Raw genomic sequence first — 25,536 nt, forward strand, 5'->3', positions numbered from 1 at the left:
TTACATGGAGAACTAAACAGTACTTTTTAAATTTCAAGGACTACAGTGACTTGGAATACAGGGACATTTTTACCTGGCTGATTCTGGGAAACCTTCCCAGGAGAGTGCATCAACCACTTCGTTAGAGGCTCCTGAAATGTGTTGTATTTCAAAATCGATGTCTTGAAGAGCTAAACTCGACCGAAGAAGTTTTTTGTTAGTATCTTTGACTGAGTGAAGCCACTTTAGGGCAGCGTGGTCTGTCTGCAGGTGGGAATGCCATCCCCAAATGTATGGGTGTAGCTTCTCCAGAGCATACACAATGGCATTACATTCTTTTTCTAAGACTGACCAGTGGCTTTCCCCCTCAGAAAGTTTTTTTCTGAGAAACACGACAGGATGGAATTGTTGATCTTGTCCTGTCTGCATTAAAACTGCTTCTGCACCACGCTCGGACCATCTGTGGTTATAACGAACGGTTGGTCGAAGTCCGGGGCCCTTAGTACACGGTCAGATGTAGGGGCTGCCTTAAGCTGGTTACAGGCTTTTTGACGCTTCTCAGACCACTGAACTGAATTGGCTGTTTTTTTCCTGGTTAGGTCTGTCAGTGGGGTGGCAATTTGGTTGTAGTGTGGTACAAATTGTCGGTAATACCCAGCCAAGCCCAAGAAGGATTGGACCTGATTCTTTGACTTAGGGACAGGCCAATTTTGGATAGCATTTACTTTAGCCTGTAGGGGGTTGATAGTTCCTTGACGCACCAGGCGTCCAAGGTACGTAACCCTGTTTAGGCCTATTTGACATTTTTTGGCCTTAACGGTTAATCCTGCTTCCCTTATGCGCCGGAAGACAGGTTAGAGGTGTTCCAGGTGTTCTGCCCATGAATCTGAGAATATGGCCACATCATCAAGGTAGGCAACTGCAAATTCCCCAAATTCAGCCAGAAGGTTATCTACCAGTCTCTAGAAGGTGGAGGGTGCATTTCGCAGCCCAAAAGGGAGCACGTTAAATTCATACAGCCCTACTTGGGTGATGAAGGCTGACCTTTCCTTGGTGGAGTCATCTAGCAGCACTTGCCAGTACCTCTTAGTTAAGTCTAAGATGGAGATGAACTGGGCATGTCCCAGTTTCTGCAATAGCTCATCTTTGCGTGTCATTGGATAGTTTTCTGGTTGAGTTACTGCATTTCGCTTACGGTAGTCCACACAAAAGTGGATTTCCCCATCTGGTTTGGGAATAAGAACCACTGGAGAGGCCCATACACTTTGAAGGGCGGATTACACCCATTTGTAACATGTCCTTGATTTTCCTTTCTATTGCAGTTTTGACTTGAGGAGCCATCCAGCAGGTCTGGGCTCTAATTGGGTGAGCATTATCTGTGTTAATGCAGTGATATGACTGTTCTGTCTGTCTGGGGTGGCTGAAAGCATTGGCTTGAAGCTGGTGCACAGCTCCTGAATTTGCTGTCGCTGCTTGTGCCCAAGGGTTATGGAAAGGCTCACCTCTTTTACGCCATTGTTGCTATTTCCATCATAACAGACTCCTTCAGGCCACTCAGCGCTGTCTCTCTCGTGGGCTGTAAACTGGAGGACCTTGATTTCTCGGGAATAAAGGGCCTTTAGAGAATTAACATGGTATACTTTAGATTTTTAGATAGGGTCTGGGAACGCTATGAAGTAATTAACTGATCTTAGGTGATCTTGGACCATAAATGGCCCCTTCTATGACACTTCCATTTTATTGGCCTGGAGCGCTTTCAGGACCATGACTTGGTCACCTGCTTTGAAGGAACGCTCTCTGGCCTTTTGCTTTTGTTGAGCATCCTGTAGGTTTTCTCGAGCAAGGGCTTAGAGAGTCTTTGAGGGTGTTTTGCAGGTTGGTTACAAAGTCTAAAATGTTAGTTCTTAGAGAAGATGTGACCCCTTCCCATTGCTGCTTCACCAACTGTAATGGCCCTTAACTTCGTGGCCATAAATGAGTTCAAAAGGTGAAAGTCCCAAACTGGGATGTGGTACAGCTCTGTAGGCAAACAGCAACTGCTCAACAATAGGTCCCAATCACTGGAGTATTCATTCACAAATTTATGTATCTTGGCCCCCAAAGTTCCATTAAACTTCTCTACTAGGCCATTTGTTTGATGGTGGTAAGGGGTGGCAACCAAATGGTTCACCCCATGAGATTCCCAAAGACGTTTCATGGTCCCTGCCAGAAAGTTAGTTCCCAAATCTGTAAAGATGTCGGAGAGCCAACCTACCCTGGCAAAAATATCTGCCAGTGCCTGGCTTACGCTTTTAGCCCTGGTGTTGCCTACAGCTACTGCTTCCAGCCTTTGGGTGGCAAAATCCATGAAAGTCAGTATGTAAAGCTTCCCTCTGGTTGTCTTCTTAGGGAAAGGACCCAAAATACCCATATCTACATGCTGAAATGGAACCTTAATGATGGGGAGTGGCTTGAGAGGGGCCTTGACCTGGTCTTGGGGCTTTCCACCCTCTGGCACACCTCACAAGACCAGACGTAGGTAGAAACGTCCTTGCCCATTCCCTCCCAGTGAAATGACTTCCCCAAACGGTCTTTGGTCCTGTTCACCCCAGCATGGCCACTAGTTGATTGTTGGCTAAGCTCAAGAGCTTTTCTCTCTTAGTTGGAACTACCAACTATCTCTGAGAATGCCAGTCCTCGTGCCCACCAGAAAGGGTTTTCTTGTATAAGAGTTGTCGTCCTACAACAAACTTGGACCTATTGGAAGAGCTGAGAGGTGGTAGGTTGCTCTGTGCTGTCGTCCAAACTCCCTTGAGGCTTTCATCCGCTTCCTGCTCTGCCTGGAACTGCTCCCTTGATGCTGGAGACATTAGTTCCTTGATGAGTTGTGGACTTCGGCTTGGTCCCACTGGAAACCGTGCAAGTGATGGGGGGGTGTCTCTGTTGACTGTGAACTGCACTCCACTGGTGCTCTAGGTTGTATTTCTGGCTTCAGTTGAGCTTCTTACGCCAGTTTAGCTGCTGCAGGTGCAGGCTCTGTGGCACCCTTTGATGCTGGCTTCCCTGACTCTGGTGGGGTTGCAAGTACGGACTCTGGTGCTGACTGCTCTACCAGTTCCAATTCTTGGGCTGATTCTGGCTGGGTCCCAGGAGCTGGGTCTACAACTGCTGCCATAGACTCTGGGCTGGGGTCTGATTCCACCACCTCTGGCTGGATTCCTATAGGAGGCTCAGGAATGGAGTTACGTTTGGAGGCCTGTTTAGCCTCGCTGCGGATGACCATCCCCACCCTTTTTGTTAGCCTCACATAGTTGGCTAAGTCTTCTTCCAGCAGCATGGGAATGGGATAAATGTGATTGACTGCAAAAGTCCATATTCCTGACCAGCCCTTGTACTGGACAGGCAGCTTGGCTATAGACGGGTTAAGAGTTGGCCTTAAAAGGTTGCACCGTCAATTGGGCCTCTGCGTCAATGAATTTGAGGTCCACCAGGGATTGGTGGATACCTGACACCTGTGCTCCAGTGTCTCTCCACGCAGTAATCTTCCTCCTGCCCACACTCAGTTTCCCTTCGCTCTGGAGGTATTTGCAAGGTATCTGGGCCTGAAGGCTCTGAGTGGGACTCCAGGGTGATGAGTTGCAGTCAGCTGGTGCTTTTGGGGTAGTTGGCCTTCACATGCTTCAGGTCATTATGATTAAAGCAGGAGGACAATTTATGAGCTTATCCTGTATAAGCTTTATACAGAGTAAAACAGATTTGTTTGGGGTTTGGATCCCAATTGGGGTCTGTGTGCTAGAGACAGGAGCACTTCTTAAGCTGTTTTCAATTAAGTCTGTAGCTTTTGGGGGACTTGGTTCAGGCCTGGGTCTGTGTTTGCAGCAGGCTAGCGTGTCTGGCTCAACAAGACAGAATACTGAAGTCCCAAGCTGGCAGGAAAAACGGGCTCAGAGAGAGTCTCAGCACATCAGGTGGTAGTCCCAAGGGGGTCTCTGTGACTCACCCCGTCACATCCGCCACCTCCACCAATTTGGTTCTGGTCTCCCCTGCCTTGATTACAGTTTTGGGCTTCCCATCTAGGCTGTACCTTTCTATTTCCTCAGGAACACTCTCTAAGAATTGCTCCATTTGTATAAGGAGACAGATCTTTCAGAGATTTAACATTTGCTTCTGATATCCAGGCATCCCAATTTTTTACAATGTGATAGGCGTGTCGGGAAAATGCCATGTCTGGTTTCCACCTTAGGGCTCTCAACTGCCGACGGGTGTTAGGCTCGTTCTAATTCTGGTCTTTTGTTTAAAACATTTGTATTTGTTCATGTGTTCTTTAGGCATTTCAGCTGCCACCTCTGCTAAGGGTCCACTGAGTTGCGGCCTCTGCGCCACCATATACTTGTCTGTAGCAGTATTGTACCCAAGGCAGACCCCTTCAAAAAATTCTAAGGCGGCCTCTGTATCATCACCTGCCTTGTGTGTGGGGAATTTCTTGGATTGGGGAGCGGTGCATGGAGGAGGACTGTTAGGATTTCCTGGTTTACCCAGCTTAGTCCTTTCCAGCTCTAAGTGCTTCACTTCTAATTCCACTTCCAAGCGCTTCGCCTGTCTCCTCTCCTCTGCTTCCAGGTGTATCAGCTGTAGGACGAAATTCCTGTCTTCTGCAGTCAGAACTCAGTCTGAGTTAAGGGCATCCCTCCATCTTGGCACCTGGATCTTGGGTTGGGGAGGGCTAACCCTTCCCTCCTGGGAAGTTCCTGCTCCCCTCATCCCCTCCCTGCGTTTCTGTTGTGGAGCTGGATGTCTGGGCTTGATCTGGGTCTGTCTCCTCCATGGTGTGTCACTTTGGGAAGACTGGTTGCTCTAGGGTAAGGGGTCAGAAACCTGTGGCATGTGTGCAGATTTTGGGTAGCACGCTGCTGCCAGCCAGGGTCCCGGCCGCCGTCCCTCCTCAGCCCGCTGTCGGCTGGGGTCCCAGCCGCCATCCCTTGCCAGCCTGCTGCTGGCTTGGATGGACGGAACCTGGCTGGCAGCAGGCTGAGCAGGGCAGGCGTCAGAGACCCTGGCTGGCAGGGGCCAGCGGACGGAACCCCAGACGGGCAGCGGGCTGAGCCGCTCAGCCCACTGCCTGTCTGGGGTTCCGTCTGCTGCCCACGCTGCCAGTCTGGCACGTGAAACCTTGAATTAATGAAGACTTGGCATGCCACTTCTCAAAGGTTGCCAACCCCTGCTCTAGGGTTTCCGTACCCAACCTCAACCTCATGCACAGGGCTGCCCTACTCTAGTCTAGCTATTTCGTTGCCACAAAGCTAGAAAAAAATAAAATTAAATAAACTGCTTCTTGGACTCCCTGGCTTCGCAGGCTGACCCTTTTGTGTGCCTGTTCCCCCTCAGGCAGCAAAGAAAAGAGAGAGAGTTTTTTTTTCCCCCTGGCTTTCAAGCAGTCAAAAGGAAAAATGCAACCTTTTAAAATCCTGGGGTCTGTGCTTGTGGTTCAAAATGATCCCACCGCTCTGCCACCATGTCAAGGCTGACTCCCCACTCTAGCACTTCAAGTTCAGAAGGTGGAGACCTGTAAGGATTTAAAAAATTAATCCTGGTCACTCTAGGCTAATATTAAACTTGCAAGGTTACAGCTTTTTCTCTGACCTTGGATGGGTAGATGCTGCCAGCACCCAAGTGCAAAAACCCCTTTTTTGGAACCCAGGAGAACGCACTTGGGAATTCCTTCCTGTGGGGTACCCTCAAGCCCTTTCACCCCCACCCCCTCCGGGGAAGAGCTGAGAAAGAAGAAAAAGGAAATTAGCTGTTCTACCAGCTAACTAAAAAAAATGCACAAACTTCTTAAGAAACAAAATATCCACTCCTGTTCTTAAAAAAGGTAAATTTTATTAAACGAAAAGAAGGAAAATACATCTAGATTTTAGGCTTTTACTAGATTTGAAAATCCCACTGACAAAAATTAAATGTCAAGAATAACCTTGAGGTCCAGCTTAAAGGGTACAAGCAAAACAAAAGCATTTGGGGTTAGCACAGAGGAGTCCACAAGCCTTACAAAAAAAAAAGAAATAAACCTAATTGTGTCTTTCTAGACATTTCTGATCTACTTGCATATCTGGGTTTCCAAATAAGCAATTTCTAGGTATAATTCTATTGATTTTCATACCTGGCCTTCAGCTTCTCACAGCATAACTCCTGCCCTGTTCCCCTGTTCAGATTTGCTGAATCTTCCCTGGAGAACAACAACAGACAAAGGGGAAGCTTTTTCTCCTCTATTTTAAAAAGTTCTAGCCTTCCTATTGGCTCTTTTGGTCATGTGCCCACTCCTTCTTTTTACCTGGGGGACTTTAACCCTTTATAGGTAAAGCAAGCAGAGAACATCCACCAAGAGGAACTTCATAGCTAACTGGCTGGCTGAGTGTCCATAAAAGGGAGCTACACCCGCCCCCTTCATTTATCACACCTTCTGATTACATAAGTGAGGTAGCACATTACCCAAAAGCACAGGGCATGCACATTTTTTAAAAGGTGATCTACATCTATATTTGTGTCTCTCTCCTGAAGTATTCCCGGTCCCCTATGTAATCCCTTTAATCCTCCCTCCTCACCCATTTTAGCATCAGTTGACCCTGGGTTGTTTGAGTTTGTGATGCCACTTAGTTGCTAGGTACATACCGTAGTAGACTCTATGACCTCTAAGAAGTTGCAGATAATTAGAGGGAACCAATTTCAAGAATATACAAATGCTTTATTACAGGGAAAGAATGGGCAAATTAAAAAAAAAACAAAACCCAAAAACAGGAAAGGTCAGGAACCAAGGACAAATGGGAAAGGCAAGGGAATCAGGGATAGCTACTAACTAGTCACACAGCAATAATTAAACACTCCCTTAATTTCTGAACCCTCTACAAAAACCATGAAAATGCCCCCCAAGTATCCCCACAGGTTAGTGGAGTTGGAGATGAAGAAGTAGTGCATTCCTTGTTGGAAAGTTGGTAGCTGTCCCTTTTGGCTGGAGTGGGTCTCTGGCCAGCTCCTGGTGCAGAGGAGGCCTACTGGGTTCAGCTGGCAGGCACCATTGTGGGCACAGTATAGTACTGGGGCTTAGTCTCTTCTCTGGGTGCACTGCATTGGCCTGACTGAAAAACAAATGTTCTCCCCCTCTGCTGCAGGGAGCGACTAACGGGTTGTGCCTCATGCTGCTGCTTATAGCCAGTGCTCTGGAGTCACTTCCCCTCCCCAAACATATGGTATCCAAGTGTAGGCTATCCAGACCTGCAGTTGATTTTAATGTCTTTAGAAGGTCTTTTTCTATAAGTCTATAACATATAATTAAACTATTGTTGTATGTAAAGTAAATAAGGTTTTAAAAATGTTTAAGATTATTTATTTTAAATTAAATTAAAATGCAGAGTCCCCTGGACCGGTGGCCAGGACCCGGGCAGTGTGAGTGCCGCTGAAAATCAGCTTGCGTGCCGCCTTTGGCATGCATGCCATAGGTTGCCTATGCCTGGTTTACAGTAAGGGCTCAGAACTTATACAGCTTTCCTTTCTTGTTGTCGTGACAGTCGTGTCTGCTCCAGTGAGGCATTCCATAGTAAGGGGAACCTCTACATCCTCTTCAGTGAGCTATCAGCTCCTATAGTTAGTGAAGTGAGCCTTTGAGGTTTGTGTGACAAAGGTACAATTTAACAGTTGCAAAGAGAACTAGTTTGGTAAGGCTTTCTTCTCAGACAGATGATCCCTCTGATGCAGTTTATTTTAGATTATATAATTTATTAAATAATTTAAAAATACATCATTTTAGTCCTTTCTAGTTCCCTTTATTTTATTGCAGCTGGTAACTGAATTGAATGCAGATCAGCTAACTGAGAACTGAATTTGCTGAATTTTTAGATTCTTGAAGAATTCTAATTTTAGAACACTTATTTTAATGGATCACACCAAATGTATGACTTCTATATAAATTAGACTAGCCACAAACACCAATTTCTGATTCTCTCCCTGAAGAAAATATTGTCCCTATTTTCAAATGTCTTTTAAAATAAAGCAAGTATATAAAATACAAATCAATAACAATATAGTGCTGCATGGGAGCTAAGAATCTGTCATTGTTTCTGTTAAGCACTGAGTAAATGACTAAAGTAATGTATTAAAACAACATGCTCTTTCTTAACCATTAGAGGTCAAACTCTTCTTGTTCTAGTCAAATGTGTGAGGTTTTAATATTAGATACCTTACTAAGGACCATTTACTCTATTAATTTCACGCAAAACCTGTATTAAGAGAACATTGAGACTGCACAGTTAGCATTCACCCAGAATTAATTCACAGCCATGCACAGGAGACCGGAGAGAAACAGTATTTAATCTCAGACTGGTAGTGCATATACAGAAAGGAGCAGAGTTAAACTTACATAATGTAAGCTTAATATCGGGTTGTGTGGTTTTTTTATTTTATTTTTTTTTTTTGGACAGTTTGTGATGCAACTTTAACCTAGGGAAATTTAAGGAATCTGTAGCCTATGGTAAGACTTCCTTTTTTCCTGTAAAGGAAGGGAATTTTTTTCCCTTCCTTTCTCTGATCATTTTTTTTGTCATTCATATCTGTCCGTCAGAACGCATGCACACGCACACACACACACTTTTGGTAAACTATTAAATTCCAGGGCATTTGAAAGTTATTCTTGTTAGGTTAAAAGATACATTGTACTCCTCCTGTGCAACTCAGTTTTTCTTCCTGGAACTCTTTGATTTGCAGTCTAGCTCAGATTGTTTCAGGTTTGGGAGTGCCATGCTCTGGTAGGCCTCTGTTAGGCAGGATTTAGTTTTTAGCCTCAGGTAGTATATTAATAGTTTGTTTCTATTGCAATAGTTCTTCATGTGACCCTGATCCTGATCGGGGCCTTTATTCCAAGTGCTGTACAGATATGTGCAAAGACACTGTCTCTGGCCTGAACACCTTACAGCAGTGATTCTCAAACTTGTTTTTTCCCATGGACCACTTCAAAAATTGAGGGTCTTGGTGCACCACTTCATGTTGGCGGTTGGATAAAAATGCTATATAAAAAAATTAACCTTTTTTGTCCTACAACTAAAAGCACACAACTCATATTTTAATATCCATAGTCTTACCTTTCTAATGCAATGGATGTGCCCTCTTTTCCCCACCATGGCAGCCCCTGAGCTGGGGCTGGTTTGAGGGCGGGGAGGTTCTCCCCGGCAGCCGCAGCCCTGGAGCTGGGGAAAGTTGCCTCTTTCTCCAGCCACCACAGCCCTGCATATCCCAAATTCCCTCCACCCCCTCTTCTCACCCCACTGCCCCCTCCCACCTACTCCCTATTCCCCCCCCCCCCACCACTGCCACCACCTCACCTTACATGTGCGTTTTCTCCAGGGTCCAGGCACCTAATTAGTGGAGCCATGCCTGCTGGCTCCACTAATTAGGTGAGTGGCCCTTAGTTTTCTTGTGTGCAGCCGCCCAGGCTTGCACCTTAGAGGGAACTGTCCACAGACCACAGTTAGAGAACCCCTGCCTTACAGTCTAAAACCTCTGTGTGACAGATCTACTGTCGTCTCACTGGAGATGTTCCCTATACAGTTGGCAAAAGTGGATCTAGGAGAAGAAATCCTCTGATAAGGCAACTTTTTGTATTTGATACTTAGAAAACCAAAGTTTGACAATTACAATCGTTTCTTTTTGTTTTTACAGGTTGAGAGAATTTTGGATGAAGCTATCTGACTAGATTGTCGTCATGAGCAGAAGCAAGCGTGACAGCAATTTCTACAGTGTAGAGATTGGAGATTCTACTTTCACTGTACTGAAACGATACCAGAATTTAAAACCTATAGGATCAGGGGCACAAGGAATAGTATGGTAAGTTTTTTCTTTAAATTTGAACATAAATAATCGTAGCTTAATTTAGAAGAGAAAATTGAGTGTGATGACTACTGTATCTTACTGAAAGTAGGATAGAGTCAGTAGGATGTGTTTCAGAGTAGCAACCGTGTTAGTCTATATCCGTAAAAAGAACAGGGGTACTTGTGGCACCCTAGAGACTAACAAATTTATTTCAGCATAAGGTTTTGTGGACTACAGCTCACCTTCTTTGGATGTGTGTGTGAGAGAATTTGATTCTCAAAGGGCTTGGCTACACTGGCACTTTATACTGCAATAAAGCCTCCCAGAGCGCTCTTCCTTACTCCCTGTCTACATTGGCAAGGCAAGTAGAGCGCTCTAACTCCCTGGCTAGAGCGCTTTTGATACTCCACCTCCACGAGAGGGATAATGGCTGTTAGTATTGGCTGAGACGCCCCAGGGCCAGTGTGAATGAGGAGTTACATTATCGCGTTCTGACTGACTTCCAGAAACGTCTCATAATCCCCTTAAGTCAAGTGGCGCCTCTTCTCTTTGTTGTGAAATCGGCTGAGGAATGCAGAAGTGCCTTTTCAGAGCTCCATATCAGACAATGGCTGCTTATCTGTAATGGGGCAGAGCAAACATTTACTAAGTGAGTGAGAGGCAGCGGGTTAGGGGGATCTGAACTTACAAGATAGAGTGCTGACACACTTCAGCACTCCAAAAACCCTCCCTCTCTCTCTCCCCCGACATACAAACAACACACCACCCCCCCCATTTGAAAAGCACGTTGCAGCCACTTGAACGCTGGGATAGCTGCCCATAATCCACCACTCCCAATGCCTCTGCAAATGCCGCAAGTGTGACCACGCCAGTGCGCTTGCAGCTGTCAGTGTGGACAGACTGGTATGCTTTCCCCAGTGCGCTCTCCGAAGGCCGGTTTAACTCAAAGCACTCTACAGCTGCAAGTGCAGCCAAGCCCAAAGTGAGGAACTAATTGTAATGACATGTAATGCCCCTTCCCGCTCCAACTCAATCAGTGCATCTTGCCTCTAACCTGTAACTGTCTTGGCGGACCGCTTAATATTCTCAAGACCACATCATGTTCTCAAGACCTTTAATCATTCTTGTTGCTCTTCTCTGGATCCTCTTCAATTTCTCCACATCTTTTTTGAAATGCAGTGCCCAGTCCTGGACACAGTACTCCAGTTGAGGCAGAGTAGAGCGGAAGAATGACTTCTCATGTCTTGCTCACAACACACTTGTTAATGCATCCCAGAATCACGTTTGCTGCTTTTGCAACAGCATCACACTGTTGACTCATATTTAGCTTGTGGTCCACTATGACCCCTAGATCCCTTTCTGCTGTACTCCTTCCTAGACAGTCTCTTCCCATTCTGTATGTGTGAAACTGATTGTTCCTTCCTAAGTGGAGCACTTTGCATTTGTCTTTGTTAAACTTAATCCTGTTTACTTCAGACCATTTCTCCAATTTGTCCAGATCATTTTGAATTATGACCCTATCCTCCAAAGCAGTTGCCATCCCTCCCAGTTTGATGGTATCTGCAAACTTAATAAGCATACTTTCTATGCCAATATCTAAGTTGTTGATGAAGATATTGAACAGAGCCGGTCCCAAAATAGACCCCTGCGGAACCCCACTTGTTATGCCTTTCCAGCAGGATTGGGAATCATTAATAACTACTCTGAGTACAGTTATCCAGCCAGTTATGCACCCACCTTATAGTAGCCCCATCTAAGTTGTATTTGCCTAGTTTATTGATAAGAATATCATGTGAGACAGTATCAAATGCCTTACTAAAGTCTAGGTATACCACATCCACCAGTTCTCCCTTATCCACAAGACTCGTTATCCTATCAAAGAAAGCTATCAGATTTGTTTGACATGATTTGTTCTTTACAAATCTGTGCTGGCCATTCCCTATCACCTTACCACCTTCCAAGTATTTGCAGATGATTTCCTTAATTATTTGCTCCATTATCTTCCCTGGCACAGAAGTTAAACTAACTGGTCTGTAGTTTCCTGGCTTGTTTTTATTTCCCTTTTTATAGACGGGCACCATATTTGCCCCTTTCTAGTCTTCTGGAATCTCTGTCTCCCATGATTTTCCAAAGATAATAGCTAGAGGCTCAGATACCTCCTCTGTTAGCTCCTTGAATATTCTAGGGTGCATTTCATCAGGCCCTGGTGACTTGCAGGTATCTAACTTTTCTAAGTGATTTTTAACTTGTTCTTTTTTTATTTTATCTTCTGAACCTACCCCCTTCCCATTAGCATTCACTATGTTAGGCATTCCTTCAGACTTCTCTGTGAAAACCGAAACAAATAAGTCATTAAGCGTCTCTGCCATTTCCAAGTTTCCTGTTACTGTTTCTCCCTCCTCACTGAGCAGTGGGCCTACCCTGTCCTGGGTCTTCCTCTTGCTTCTAATGTATTGATAAAAAGTCTTCTTGTTTCCCTTTATTCCTGTAGCTAGTTTGAGCTCATTTTGTGCCTTTGCATTTTTAATCTTGCCCCTGCATTCCTGCGTTGTTTGTCCCTAAAGCTAACTTAAAACTGATTGGGTTATAAACAATGCCATATGAACTGAGAATTAGGTGAGAGCTGCAGATTAAAGATAGCAAGTAGTAATTTCAGGCAGAGAATTGGAATTGCTCCTGGGATAGGTCTACTCCAGGGATAAATGTTAGGTCTAGGCTTATTTTACATTTTTGTGAATGATCAGGGAGAAGATGTAAATAGAGCATTAACTTTCAGCTGATACTAAATCAGGAGATAATACCAAGAGGCCATAGTAATGACAAAAGAAACTACTTGAAGGTAGGAGTATGGGCATGAAATAAAATTGCCTGAACCTCTAGAATGGAACCTGTTAATCTGTATTTATGTGTAAATTTCTGACAGTAATATGGACAAAGGAAAGCTAATGCATTTGAAAAAATGCAGGTAGTACAGGTGAGACACTTGAAGAGTAACAGTGTTGAACAAGTTATTATTAGAGTTGATAGTTGCCAACAAAGTAAAATAGAAGCTTGCACTGTGATATGATAGCAGAAGAGCTAATGTGAATTCTGGATGGGTCTGTGTTGTCATGGATAGCCACAATTTTCTTGGTAGTTACATTCAGTTTGGGGCACCTTTAATACCAGAAGGGCTCCTTAAGGATACTTAAATAGATGGAGAGATTAAAAATTTAATGTACAATAACATGGCTGAAGTGGGGATAGGGAATGTAGACACACTTGTCGAATACCTGAAGGCAGTAGACACACAGTGAGGAAGAGGAATTGTTTAGGATACCACGTGCACCTGTGTGAGAAGTTTTCCCCCTAGCAGTACCCGTAGGGGAGCGCCCAGCGACCCCTGGAGTGGTGCCTCCATGGCACAGTATAAGGGGTGCTGCGTGCTCCCCCAACCCTCAGTTCCTTCTTGCTGCCAGTGTAGGTGCTTTGGAACTGTTCTGTTCCAGCTTTCCTGTAGCTCGTCCTCAAAACTGCTTGTTCGTTCAGTGTATGATACCTGTAGTTAATTAATTTAGTTTAGTTTAGCTAGAGTGCTCGGGCCGGGGCATGCCCCGTGCCCTGGGTTTTAAGTCGTGTGACGCTTGTAGGTGATCTGTGCCAGTGAGTGATCTGCACGCGGACTCTTTACGCTGTTTGGGGGAAACTCATCTCAGCGATAGCTGCAAGATTTACAAGTCGTTTAAGCCTCGGATCAAGAGAGAAAGGGATATTAAGCTCCAGGCTATTCTGATGAAGTCAGCGCTGACCATGGCACTGACGTGCCACTCTGAGTTGGCACTGGGCACCGCAGTGTCAGTGCGTAGTGACCCTTCGGTACCATCGACTAGTCAGCACCGCTCCTTGTCCACGGGGCACGCCAAGAAGGCTAGGAAGAGGTCTTCTTCGCCGCAGCACCGGAGTAAACCCAGGACAGAGCTAGACCCATCTTGGGCAGTCCTCGGTCCTCACCAGCCTCTAGGCCTCCAACTCAAGTCAAGCGGAGTAGTCTGGCCCATTCAGAGCAGTCCTTCCTGGATGTCTGGATGCCCTCCAAGCTGGAGACCCTGCAGGCAGCCTGAGATGTTATGCCCATACCGGTATCAGGAGCACCGCCAATGTTGGCCCCGCACTCCAGAGGCAAGCCGCTGCTGAGATCTCCACAGTCACCTCTGTCACAGTATCAATCTCGGTTGAGGGAACGTTCCCGATGCCGTTTGCCGCCCAGCGACTGTTCAGGGCAAAATCCACGTGGATTGCCCTCGATGCCCACTAGGCTGTCTGGTTGGGTTCCGTCTGACTGAGACTCTCGGCACTGCTCCGCTTTGAGGAGAAAACGCTGACGGGACCGAGGCAGACGACACAAAGCCCCTCATCTCGGAGGGGCTATTGCAGCTGGTCACAGCACGAACGTCGACATTATTCCCATTCGTCATCCTGCTCCAGGACCCCGCAACAGCACCACTACTGCAGCCCTGGGCATCGATCACCCTCTTCTCGCCGTCACGGGTCTGCCTGCCGGAGCTGATCACGGAGCAGCTATTACCGATGGTACTGGTTCTCTATGTCAGGATCACAGTCCAGTGGTCAGCATCGCTTCCGGCACCACCACTCCTCCCGGTCCAGGGACAACGGCAGGTTGTATGTCAGCCTGGCCTCCTTTTGTAGTTATCCATCGATGGGCCAGGCCGAACAGCCAGCTCCACTGGTGCCACAGCAGATGTAGTGGAACTGGGCCCTATGGCTGGGCCAATGATGCGATGGGCACCGTGGCACCCAACGCAGCCCCCGGTGTGCGTTTGCTCGGTGGCAGGAGCCTCAGAAGGACCTTCGGCCTCCCTCTCCAGACCTCCGAGGAAGGAGTTGGTGGGACTTACATCTTCAGCACCATGCCTGGAGACCGACCAGGTGGTGGACCCTCCGGTATTGGTGGACACCCAAAGTACCACATTGGCCTCCTCACCCTCCTCGGATGAGGTGATTGCGGCCCTTCCTCTCTCCATCCCTCAGGAGGACTTTAGGGCCCACCAAAAACTCTTAAAAAGAGTAGCATGAAGACTACACCTCCAAGCAGAGGAGATGGAGGAGCCCTTGGACTCCTTGTTTAACAGGCTGTTCTCCCTCGGCACCGAGCAGGGTGGCATTGCCTCTCCGTGAAGGGGTGGAGAAAATTTAAAATGCCTTGTGGCAAATCCCAGCCTCGTTGGCCCCCATCTCTAAGAGCATGGAACGCAAGTATTTTGTACCCACCAAGGGGCATGAAGGCTGGACTCGTTTAGAAGGAAAATGTATTCGTCCTTGAGCTTCCAGTTATAGGTGGTGAACCACCAGGCTCTCCTGGGCCAGTATGAGTTCAATCTGTGGGGCTCCCTACCCAAGTTCCAGGACTTCCTCCAGGAGCGTGACAGAAAGGAGTTCAAAGCACTGGTGGAGGAGGGCACAGCTGCTGCAAGGGCAACCCTGCAGGCAGCTTCGGATGCAGTCTCCACGGTGTCCATGAAAAGGGCGTCATGGTTCTCGCTCTCTGGGCTGTCCAGCATGGCACAGACCTTCGTGCAGGACTTCCCGTTTGACAGCAAAACTCCATTTGCAGAACAAATGGATACAAAGCTGCATGGCCTGAAAGACTCCCGCACGACTCTCCAGACTCTAGGTCTCTATGTTCTGGCTCCAGCTAAACGTAAGTTCAAGCTGCAGCAAACTCCCGCTCAGGCCACCCTCTCAAAATACAAGACCACTTATAAGAAGTCATGGGACTATAAGAGGTGTCCACAGAGGCAGTCTCGGCCTGCCTCCTCCAAGAGTAAGCAAGCAGGGAGAAGGCGGTTTTGACTGGATGCCCTGCCAGTTCTCATTATTGATCCACCCTCAATAAAGCTTCTCTTCTCCATCGGTTGTGTGCTTTCCTCCCGGAGTGGTCACAGCTGACCTCGGACTGATGGGTCCTCAACACCGTCTCCTGGGGCTACACCCTCCAGTTTACTTCCTCCCCGCCCAACAACCCTGTGCCTCCTGGAGAACCCCTCGCAGGAGGCCCTGCTCGAGCAGGAGGTGGGGTGGCTCCTAGGCCTAAGAGTGGTGGAAGCGGTACCCGGGGAATTCAAGGGCTATTTTCTTATCCCAAAGGCCAAAAGGAGGCTCAGGCCCATCTTGGACCTGTGAGGCCTGAACCATTACATAGTGAAGCTCAAGTTCTGCATGGTCTACGTGGCCTCCATCACCCCCTCCCTGGATCCCAGGGACTGATACGCCGCCCTCGATCTTCAGGACACGTGCATCCACATTCATATATTCGAGGGGCACAGATGCTTCGTCCGTTTCATGGTGAGGCAGGAACACTACCAATCTACGGTCTTCTCGTTTGACTTGTCCTCTGCCCCCAGGGTATTCATGAAATCTATGTTGGTGATGGCGGCCTAACTCAGGAGTCGGGGGTCCAGATCTTCCCCTATCTGGACGACTGGTTGGTCATGGCCAGCTCCTGGTCACAGATGCGGGATCACGTGGCACTCCTTGACACCACTTTGGGCCTGTTGGAAAACAGCATCAAGTCCACGTTAGTCCCAGTACAATGCATAGGTTTTATCGGGGCGGTCCTGGACGCCTCATCGACACAGTCAGAAGATTTCCAATGACAACAGCCAGAGCATGCCTCCAGCTCTTGGATCACGTGTCAACATGCACATATGTGGTCCATCATGCCAGACTCAGTATGAAGCCTCGCCAGCCTTGGTTGGCCTTGTCTCCCAGGCCAGGGACAGGATGGACAAAGTCCTCACAGTACCCGAGCTGGTGGTCACCTCCCTGCAATGGTGGTCCTCCCCAGGAAACATGCTCCAAGGGGTCCCGTTCAAAAGCAGAGCCCTGTCACTGGAGCTGGTGTCCGACACGTCAGACCTGGGATGGGGGGCCCATGTGATCAGCTCAGGATCTGACCCTACACATGAACGTCAAGAAGCTCAGGGCAGTACGGCTGGTGTGCATAGCCTTCCACTCGCACCTGAAAGGCCAGGTGGTCTGAGTCCTCACAGACAATGTGGCCTTGATGTTCTACATCAACAGGCAAGCCGGGGCCCGATCCTCTGCTGCAAAGCCCTCAGGCTGTGGGATTTTTTTATAGCCCACATCATCTGCCTACAGGCCTTCCATCTGTCGGGCGCCTGGAATGTGAGGGCGGATCGCTTAAGCAGGGACTTCTCCTCTCAGCACTAGTGGTCTCTCCACCCAGAGATGGTGCACAGACTTTTCCAAGTGTGGGGAACTCCCCAAGTGGACCTGTTAGTGACTCTGAAGAACTGTCGCTGCTCCTGGTTCTGCTTCGGGGGGGCTGGGATGGGGCGCTGTCTCCGATGCCTTCCTCCTGTCCTGGTCAGGCCAGTTTCTCTATGCGTTTCTCCCATTCCTGCTGATTGGCAAGGTCCTGGAAAAGATAGACGGACAAGGCCTGGGTCCTTCTGATTGTCCCGATATGGCCCAGGCAGCATTGGCACAGGACTGTCACAGGCCTGACAGTTGCCCTGCCATAGCTGTTGCCATCCTGCCCGGACCTGCTCTCCCAGGACCAAGGCCGCCTTCTCCACCCCATGGCATGGCTGCTCAATGGTTAGGTTGGGAGGAAAGAACGTGCTCGGAAGGGGTTCAGCTCATTCTCTTGGAAAGCAGACGGCCCTCCACGTGCCGAGCCTACTTGGCAAAGTGGTCTCGGTTTTCCAGATGGGCAGACGAGCGGGGTGTTTCTGTGGTGGCCGCCCCAATCCAGTTTATTCTTGACTACCTCCTTCACCTTAGAGCCCAGGACCTGGCGACTTTGTCTGTCAAGGTGCACCTGGCAGCCATTTCGGCCTTCCATCCTCCGGTGCAGGACCACACGGTATTCTCCCATGCTATGACTGGCCAATTCCTTAAGGGGTTAGATCACCTATTCCCGTATGTTAGGCCCCCTGTCCCGCAGTGGGACCTAAACCTGGTATTGGCCCATCTCACGGCGCCCCCATTTGAGCCGCCAGCCACGTGCTCCTGGTCACACCTCGTGGAAGGTGGCCTTCCTGGTTGCGATCATGTCGGCTAGGTGGGTCTCAGAGCTCAGGGCCCTGACCTCCGAGCTCCCGTACACGATGTTTCATAAAGATATGGTCCAGCTCGGCCCACATCCTTTGTTTCTCCTGAAGGTGGTCTCCTCCTATTACATGGCTCAGGACATTTTTCTGCCGGTTCTCTGCCCCAAGCCCCATGCGTCCAGTGAGGAGCACCGCCTCCACACACTGGATGTGAGATGGGCTCTGGCTTTTTACCTGGAGCAGACTAAGCCGTTTGGAAAGTCCTCACAACTGTTCATCGCCCCAGCCGAGCGCATGAAAGGTCGGCCAGTCTCCATTCAGCGACTCTCCAACTGGATCACCTCGTGCATCCGTACCTGTTATGACCTAGCGGGAATCCCTCTGCCACCAATTGTGAAGGCTCACTCGGCTCGGGCGCAGGCCTCCTCGGCTGTCTTTTTGGCCCATGTCTCCATTCAGGACATTTGTAGGGCTGCCACGTGGTTTTCAGTTCACACGTTCACCTCGCACTATGTGATGGTCTCCCAGACCAGGGATGACACTGGGTTCAGCAGAGCTGTGCTCTGTCCCGAGAATTTGTGAATTCCTACCCACCTCCAACAGATATAGCTTGGAATCACCTATTGTGGAATACACATGAGCAATCACTCGAAGAAGAAAAGACAGTTAGTTACCTTTTCCATAACTGGTGTTCTTTGAGATGTGTTGCTCATGTCTATTCTACATCCTGCCCTCCTTCCCCTCTGTCGGAGTTGTCTGACAAGAAGGAACTGAGGGTAGGGGGAGTAGGCAGTGCCCCTTATACCGTGCCATGGAGGAACCACTCCAGGGGTCGCTGGGGTACTCCCCTCCAGGTACTGCTAGGGTCATAACTTCCAGCACCAGTGCATGTGGCAAGCACATACCACTATTGTGGAATAGACATGAGCAACACATCTCGAAGAATGCCAGTTGTGGAAAAGGTAACTCTCTTTTGCTCATTATGATGGAGACACTCGCTTGTACACTTGTTGTATTGGAGTTCAATATTCATGGGAATTCTGGATCACCTGCTGAGTTGCTGTGTGACTTTGGGGATAGTACCTTAATCAGTGTCAGTTTCCCATCTGTGAAATGGAAACAATACTCCTCCTCCTTTCTGAGATGAAAGAGCATGTTCTAAGAAATAACCAATTGATAAAGTGCTTTGAACCCATCAAGTGCCATCTGAATGATGTAACAGTGGTTTACTTTTCATTGCAGTGCAGCCTATGATGCCATCCTGGAACGAAATGTTGCGATCAAGAAGCTAAGCCGGCCATTTCAGAATCAAACCCATGCTAAACGAGCCTACAGAGAGCTTGTTCTCATGAAGTGTGTAAATCACAAAAATGTAAGTGAAACATCCTGCCTTAAATGTTTGTGTTAAGAAAAAGGCCGTTAGGTACTGTATAGGTAGCTCTAGAGGGTAACACCTTAAATAGGCTAGAGATGTGTTTTAAAGGGTGGCCTGTTCACATCTAAAGTACAGGAGGATGCTTCAGAGTGCCACCACTATGCTTTTCCTTAACTCTGGCCCCACCCTGGCTTCCAGGCTGAAGGCTGGAGCCATGGTGCTGCTCTGCTAGGTGTGGTACAGGCAGACTTTGCTGATGTACTACAGGTAACCATTCTCCCTTCTGTGCTGCATCTGCTAAAGAGTCTGCTTGGGAGGGATAGAAGGGACAGCAGATTTTGGTGCACAAGTGGGTCAGGTGGTCTTGCAGGACGAGAGCAGAGCATTTCAGGTTCTGGAGATGGCCGTGAAATCAGAGCAGAGCAGCAGAGGTGCTGATAGGCCAAGTGGTTGCTTATCAGAACTGCCCTGAAGATAGCTGGTAGGAGCCAGCTCCTTCCTTCGCTAGGGGCTGCATGCTATAGAGTCTTAATACACCACCTGAACCCAGTGAGACCCAACTACAAGTGTTGGTTTCAGGTCAAGTTGGGTCTAAAAAACCTTAAAAAAAAGTCTCTGATCACCTGCTCTTGCCCCTGGGGCTGGCTTGGCAGTGGCTGCATGCCATGTTCCTGCTAACCATCACCAACTTGCTCCACTGTATGCTGTGGTGTTAGTGTGCCAACAAGTCTCAGTGCCTCTTGTTCCAAAGCATGTGAAGTGTGGCAAGGGTGGCTGCCAGGAACGGGGTACACAGTCACCGCTGCCCCAGCCTCACAGCTGGAGATGGATTGTGGGCACAGGGAGTCTGTGGAGCAGGAAGCCCCCACAAAGCCAAGCCCCAGGGACAAGATGAAGCTGACAGGTTCAGGGGGAAGTATCGGGTTCAGATCTGGCTTGAAAATGATTCAGTGCTCTTGGGTCGAGTTTGGTTGTCTGTGCTCAGGTTGGTGTTTAGCTGTGGGTCAGGCACTAAAATTAGCCCAGAGCAGACCTCTAGCATGCTGTCCTCACAGACCTCACTACCTCCTCTCATGGTCCCCATGTGTGAAGTTCGAGCTTCCTCAGGGTGATAGGCGAGTAGGGCCACCACCCACAGGAGAAGAAGCTGCCTTCTACTGCAGATACCATTGCAGTGCCACACTGAGAATACTGCCTGTATGATCTCTGAGCCAGACACTGTTGCCCTCTGTGTTTGGAAACTTCCAAGCTCATTTTGGATGTTACCGCAAACTATATAATGATGACAATAGGCCCTTTCTGCTCAGTGACTCTTGATAATTAGCAGCTGCTTGACCTTGCACTGCATTCCCCATCCACTCACTGCAGCTGGCAGATATCTCTCATCAGCTATGGAAGTTCGCTTCTATCCTCAAACTGCCTTATTGTACTTACCTGGAATAGGGAAGCTTCTGCTTGGGCAGGGTTTATTAGTTGCCTGCCTGTTCTTCCTCTGATATCACTGAAGCAGCAACCCAGCCCCTTCAGTCTGGAAGCATAGGCAGAGGCTGGAGAGAAACAAACTAGTTCCAAAGCACAGTGCAGCCAGTCTTACTCTAAAAGCCCTTCATACTTGTGTGTGCATGGTTTGGAGAGGAGGTGGTAAATGTATAACAACCACTCTGACACAAAGCAATAAACATGGTTAAGATGTTAAACTCTTTAAACTGCACTGAACTTCACAAAGTGGTTTGCATTGGAACATCATATGTTAATTCTGAAACAGTGATTGCTGTAGGGTTATAATTTAGAGTGGTTGTCCACATGGATTCCACTTCTGGTGTGCAGGCATCTGATGCACAAGAGATCTAATTCTTTTGGCAGCAATGTCTGTTGGGGCTGTGCCTGTAACCTGGGTGCCCTAGTGTTCCCCCACTTGAGGGCAATATGGAGTGCATGGGCCCAACCATCTTTCAGTTCCTTCTCGCCACCCATGGTTGCAAGATGGAAATCCTTGCAGGATCTACTTATCTGTTCACTGTGCAACTTTGATACCCGTGTGTGTAAATAAATAAATAGCATAGTTGGCATAGCGCGTTTCTCTTTTTTATGGCCTTTGGCAAAATTAAAAGAAAAAACTACAAAACAAAACTTAATATTAGGGACTTCCTGTTACTGGGATTTACCAGCTACGGCAGAAACAAGGTTCCTAGCATTCAAAACTTGCCCCTCTTGTCATGTGGCTGTTTCACTTAATGATGGGCACCTGAGGAGCCTTTTTTTGGCTAGTTTTCTTCCCTGCTGTAATCAAGAAGGAAACCAAACTGCACACCCTGGATGTGATCAGGGCTTTTTTGAATGACCTTGACAGCTCCTTCAGGAACTCTCCCAGGCTGTCTGTAACAGTTACAGACATGATTAAAGGTCCAACAATATCCACCCAAAGATTGTCTAAATTGATATTTAATTCTATTAAATTGTGCTGTGATATCCACCCATGCAGGTTAGAAGCCATTCTACCAGGACTCAGATAGCTTTGGCTGCTTTTCTAAAAGGCATCCCCATCTCAGAAATTCACAGGGTAGCTACATGAGGATCAATCCACACTTTCACCCAGCACTACTCCTTAGTTGTGGCCTCAAGATCTCACTCCCACTTTGGTAGAGCTGTCCTGCAATCCTCATTTAACTAGGACTCCTAGCACCTACCTCCTGATTTGAAGGCACTGCTAGCTAGCCACCAGAAGTGAAATCCATGTGGACAATCACTCAAAGAAGAGAGAGAGATGACTTATCCGACAGTATCTGTGGTTCTTTGAGATGTTGTATCTATTTGTATTTCATGACCTGTTCTCCTTCCCTGCTACTATGGAGTCCTGTGCCATCTGGATTCTCTATTGGCGAAGGAACTAAGGCACATTTGGGGCCTACTTTGCCCTTAATCCCATCAAGTGGGGGAGAGGATGAGGACATTCAGGGCACAAGCACAGCCCCAGCACTGCTGGCCAAAATATTCTGATCTTGCATGCATCAGAGTCTTCTTTTTATGCTGAGTTTGGTGGGAATTATAGCATGGCATTTATAAAAGCAGTAAATTGGTTACTTGAATGGCTCTGCTATAAATTATCTCAACTGTAAAACAGTTAGTCGCTCCTGCAATGAAATGGTAAAGCCAGTGTCCCACTGACGCCTGTAAAGATTTGATATTTGTATGGTAGTGCTTATTTCATTTTCTTGTCCCTCAGCTGGAAGATAACAGGCTTGGGCTCAGTATAACTATGTTCCCTCTTCACACACAGCATCAGTAATCATGGTGACTAGTAGTAGCTCATTCTCTTCTTGTATGCAAACACTCAAGCTACTTCCTCTTCCAGTCATCCTTCCTTGGAAGCTCTGGTTTCCTCTTTTGCTCACTTATTCTTGTGCTTTTCTTTGTGATGAATCAATGGTGCACTTCATTTAATAAGCACTTACTCTGCTTCCTAATCTACCTCTGGATTAATTTCTAATGAAATATTATCGTAAGGTAAACACGCCACATCTCTTGAAGGGTTATGACATTGCAGTAGCTGTCCTTAGAGAACCTCTATGCAACCCGTTCTCTTCAGCTGAAGCATTTTAATCTGCCGTTCTGGTTGCCTGGCAATGTAACTCTTACTTCCATCACTCTGTGTGTGTAAATGTTATAATTTCTTCTTTTACAAGTTATATTTCACCTTGAGTTTGAACACCGCAGAACTTCTGGTACAGCACAGAATCGTCTTCAGCTCTTCTGGTTGTCCAGAGTGCAAAAGAAGTTTCTCAACCTTTCTGTGTCGCTTTATCCTGTTACTACATGGGCAGTTCATTTGGACATGCACTTTGCCAGTGATAATGCATATTACTGTGCAAAAGTGCTGTAGCTCTGACATCAGAGGTTAGGTTGGAAACAGGATTGCCAGTTTAGGTTGGACATATTCCTGGAGGTTTCATCACGATATAAACTTTTTAATTAAAGACTAGTCTTTACTTCCTGGACACTCCAGGGCAATCCTGGAGGGTTGGCAGCATTAGTTGGAAAGTTAGTAAATGCAATTCTTAACAATGACTGTTGGGGTATATGTAGTAGAGAGCAAAATGCACTTGTATGATCAGGAGACTTCTTAGACCAAATTTTACTTCTTTCCAGCCACCAATTTTGTGTTTTGCAGAGGTAAGCAAAATCTATTTTTTGACCTTTTGTAAGTTTTCTTTATTTCTCTTCACAGATAATTGGCCTACTGAATGTGTTCACACCACAGAAATCCCTGGAAGAATTTCAAGATGTGTAAGTCTAATTTTTACCCAAGTTTGTAACTATTTAGTTACTTGTCATGAGCGTGTGCAGTGGAATGGACTTCAGACATACACCTTATCTTCTAATTACTCATTTGTTGTTGTTTCATAAGTTACATAGTGATGGAGCTCATGGATGCAAATCTCTGCCAAGTGATTCAGATGGAGCTAGACCATGAACGAATGTCGTACCTTCTTTATCAGATGCTGTGTGGTATCAAGCATCTTCACTCTGCTGGAATTATACATAGGGTTAGTGATATACTATACTTTTTAAAATCCGCCTAATGTTCTTGCCTTCAGTATTAAGGAGCTGGGAAAAATTCTGTTAATATCGAAACCATGTATCTACTTTCAAAGCCTGCATTGTTGTTTGTGTGTGTGTAAATCTGAAACAAAAGTATGAGTCCATCTTGAACTGGATCTCAATTTGGCTAGACTAAATTGTCCAAAATCTGTATAATAGGTTGCATCACCTCCTCTAATTTTGCAGTAGAATTCTTATCCCAGTGGATATCAGAAGGAAAGAATACCTGGAAAAGAGTGACTTTTTATACTAATTGGTTAAACCAACTAAGCCCCTGTTTTGTTTTTTGGTAACCAAATGTGAAATTCCATATATTTTTAAACTGCCATCATGTAATCTTTATTTTTGCATTTTTTAAAATAACAAGCACATTATACACCTTTAAAATTATTTGCATAATCAAATATTGTCTAGTCCTGTGAGTGAAACTTTATACAACCATGTAGCTTGGAAAATTCTATCCTGTAAGCCGCCTAACTATTTCCTCATTGCAGGGGTGGCCAACCTGTGGCTCCAGAGCCACATGCGGCTCTTCAGAAGTTAATATGGGACTCCTGTATAGGTAGCAACTCCGGGGCTGGAGCTACAGGCGCCAGCATTCCAGTGTGCTGGGGGGTGCTCACTGCTCAACCCCCTGGCTCTGCCATAGGCCCTGCCCCCTCCCCTGAGTCTGCTATGCCCTTACTCCTCCTACCCCCCACTTCCCCAGAACCTCCTGCGCACCACAAAACAGCTGATCAGAAGGTATGGGGAGGGAGGGGAGAGGCGCTGATTGGCAGGGCTGCTGGTGGGTGGGAGATGCTGGGAGCGGATTGTAGGAGCTGCTGGGGGTCTGCAAATGTGTTACGGTGGCTCTTTGTCAATGTATATTGGTAAAGTCTGGCTCCTTCTCAGGTTCAGGTTGGCGCCCCCCCCCCCGCCTCATTGTGTTGTTTACATTAAGTCAAGGTTGCTTAATTAGGCACTCAGGTCAGAAAATTGTGAAGTTAAGTTCTCCATTCTTTACAATACTGTCTACAGTTACATAATTGTATATGATTTCTCAAAAAACATTTATATTGTTGTGTATATATAAGATCACAATCTTATATATACACAAATATATATATTTTTAATATATACACAATCTTTAGGAATACGTAGCAACTTATAATACTTCATTTTCTTACTCTGTTTTCATTGTTACGATATTTAATTATATGTGTGTATTGACTTCTTAAATAAGTTCTCATCTCGGTATGCATTTAATTATTTTTCAGCACCCATATACTATACATTCTCTTCAGTCAGCAGTGCAGCCTTCCTTAGGTGCAGTTCAGGGGATGAGACAGTTAACTATCCAAAGTAATTTACTTGGATATGTATATGCCAGGAAATTTTTTTTATTATTATGAAATACTTATCCTGTTGTACTTGACCTGTAGTTTTGTGTGCTATTACTGTTTTTCCATGTACTCTTTCATTTCAATGTTTGTATTATCCTTTGTATGCCAGATTAAAAAAAACTACAGAATATTGCATTTGTTTATTTAGGATGGTGCCAAAAAATTGATTGATACTACGTTGTATGAGAAATTCAGTGTGATTTTTGTGACACTTTTGTGTGTCATCAAAGTCTTCATCAAAATGCATAGACCCATGGGTTTCAAAGAAAGGCCACACATGCAACCTTGGCGT

The 25,536-nt window shown here is 46.7% G+C and overlaps 1 protein-coding gene across 4 annotated transcripts in view; it reads left to right on the forward strand.

Moving 5' to 3' along the window:
- The window catches only part of MAPK8 (mitogen-activated protein kinase 8), a 118,800-nt gene that overhangs the window by 62,071 nt on the left and 31,193 nt on the right, over window positions 1–25,536 (forward strand). For all 4 annotated transcript variants that reach the window (XM_050960231.1, XM_050960230.1, XM_050960233.1 and 1 more), the window contains exons 2-5: window positions 9,659–9,825; window positions 19,128–19,257; window positions 23,486–23,544; window positions 23,666–23,804. In XM_050960231.1, the coding sequence (XP_050816188.1) occupies window positions 9,704–9,825; window positions 19,128–19,257; window positions 23,486–23,544; window positions 23,666–23,804 (450 nt within the window). In that variant the 5' untranslated portion in view covers window positions 9,659–9,703. The remainder of the gene's footprint in view (window positions 1–9,658; window positions 9,826–19,127; window positions 19,258–23,485; window positions 23,545–23,665; window positions 23,805–25,536) is intronic.

This window comes from Gopherus flavomarginatus, chromosome 6 (assembly GCF_025201925.1).
Source record: "Gopherus flavomarginatus isolate rGopFla2 chromosome 6, rGopFla2.mat.asm, whole genome shotgun sequence".
NCBI lineage: Eukaryota > Metazoa > Chordata > Testudines > Testudinidae > Gopherus > Gopherus flavomarginatus.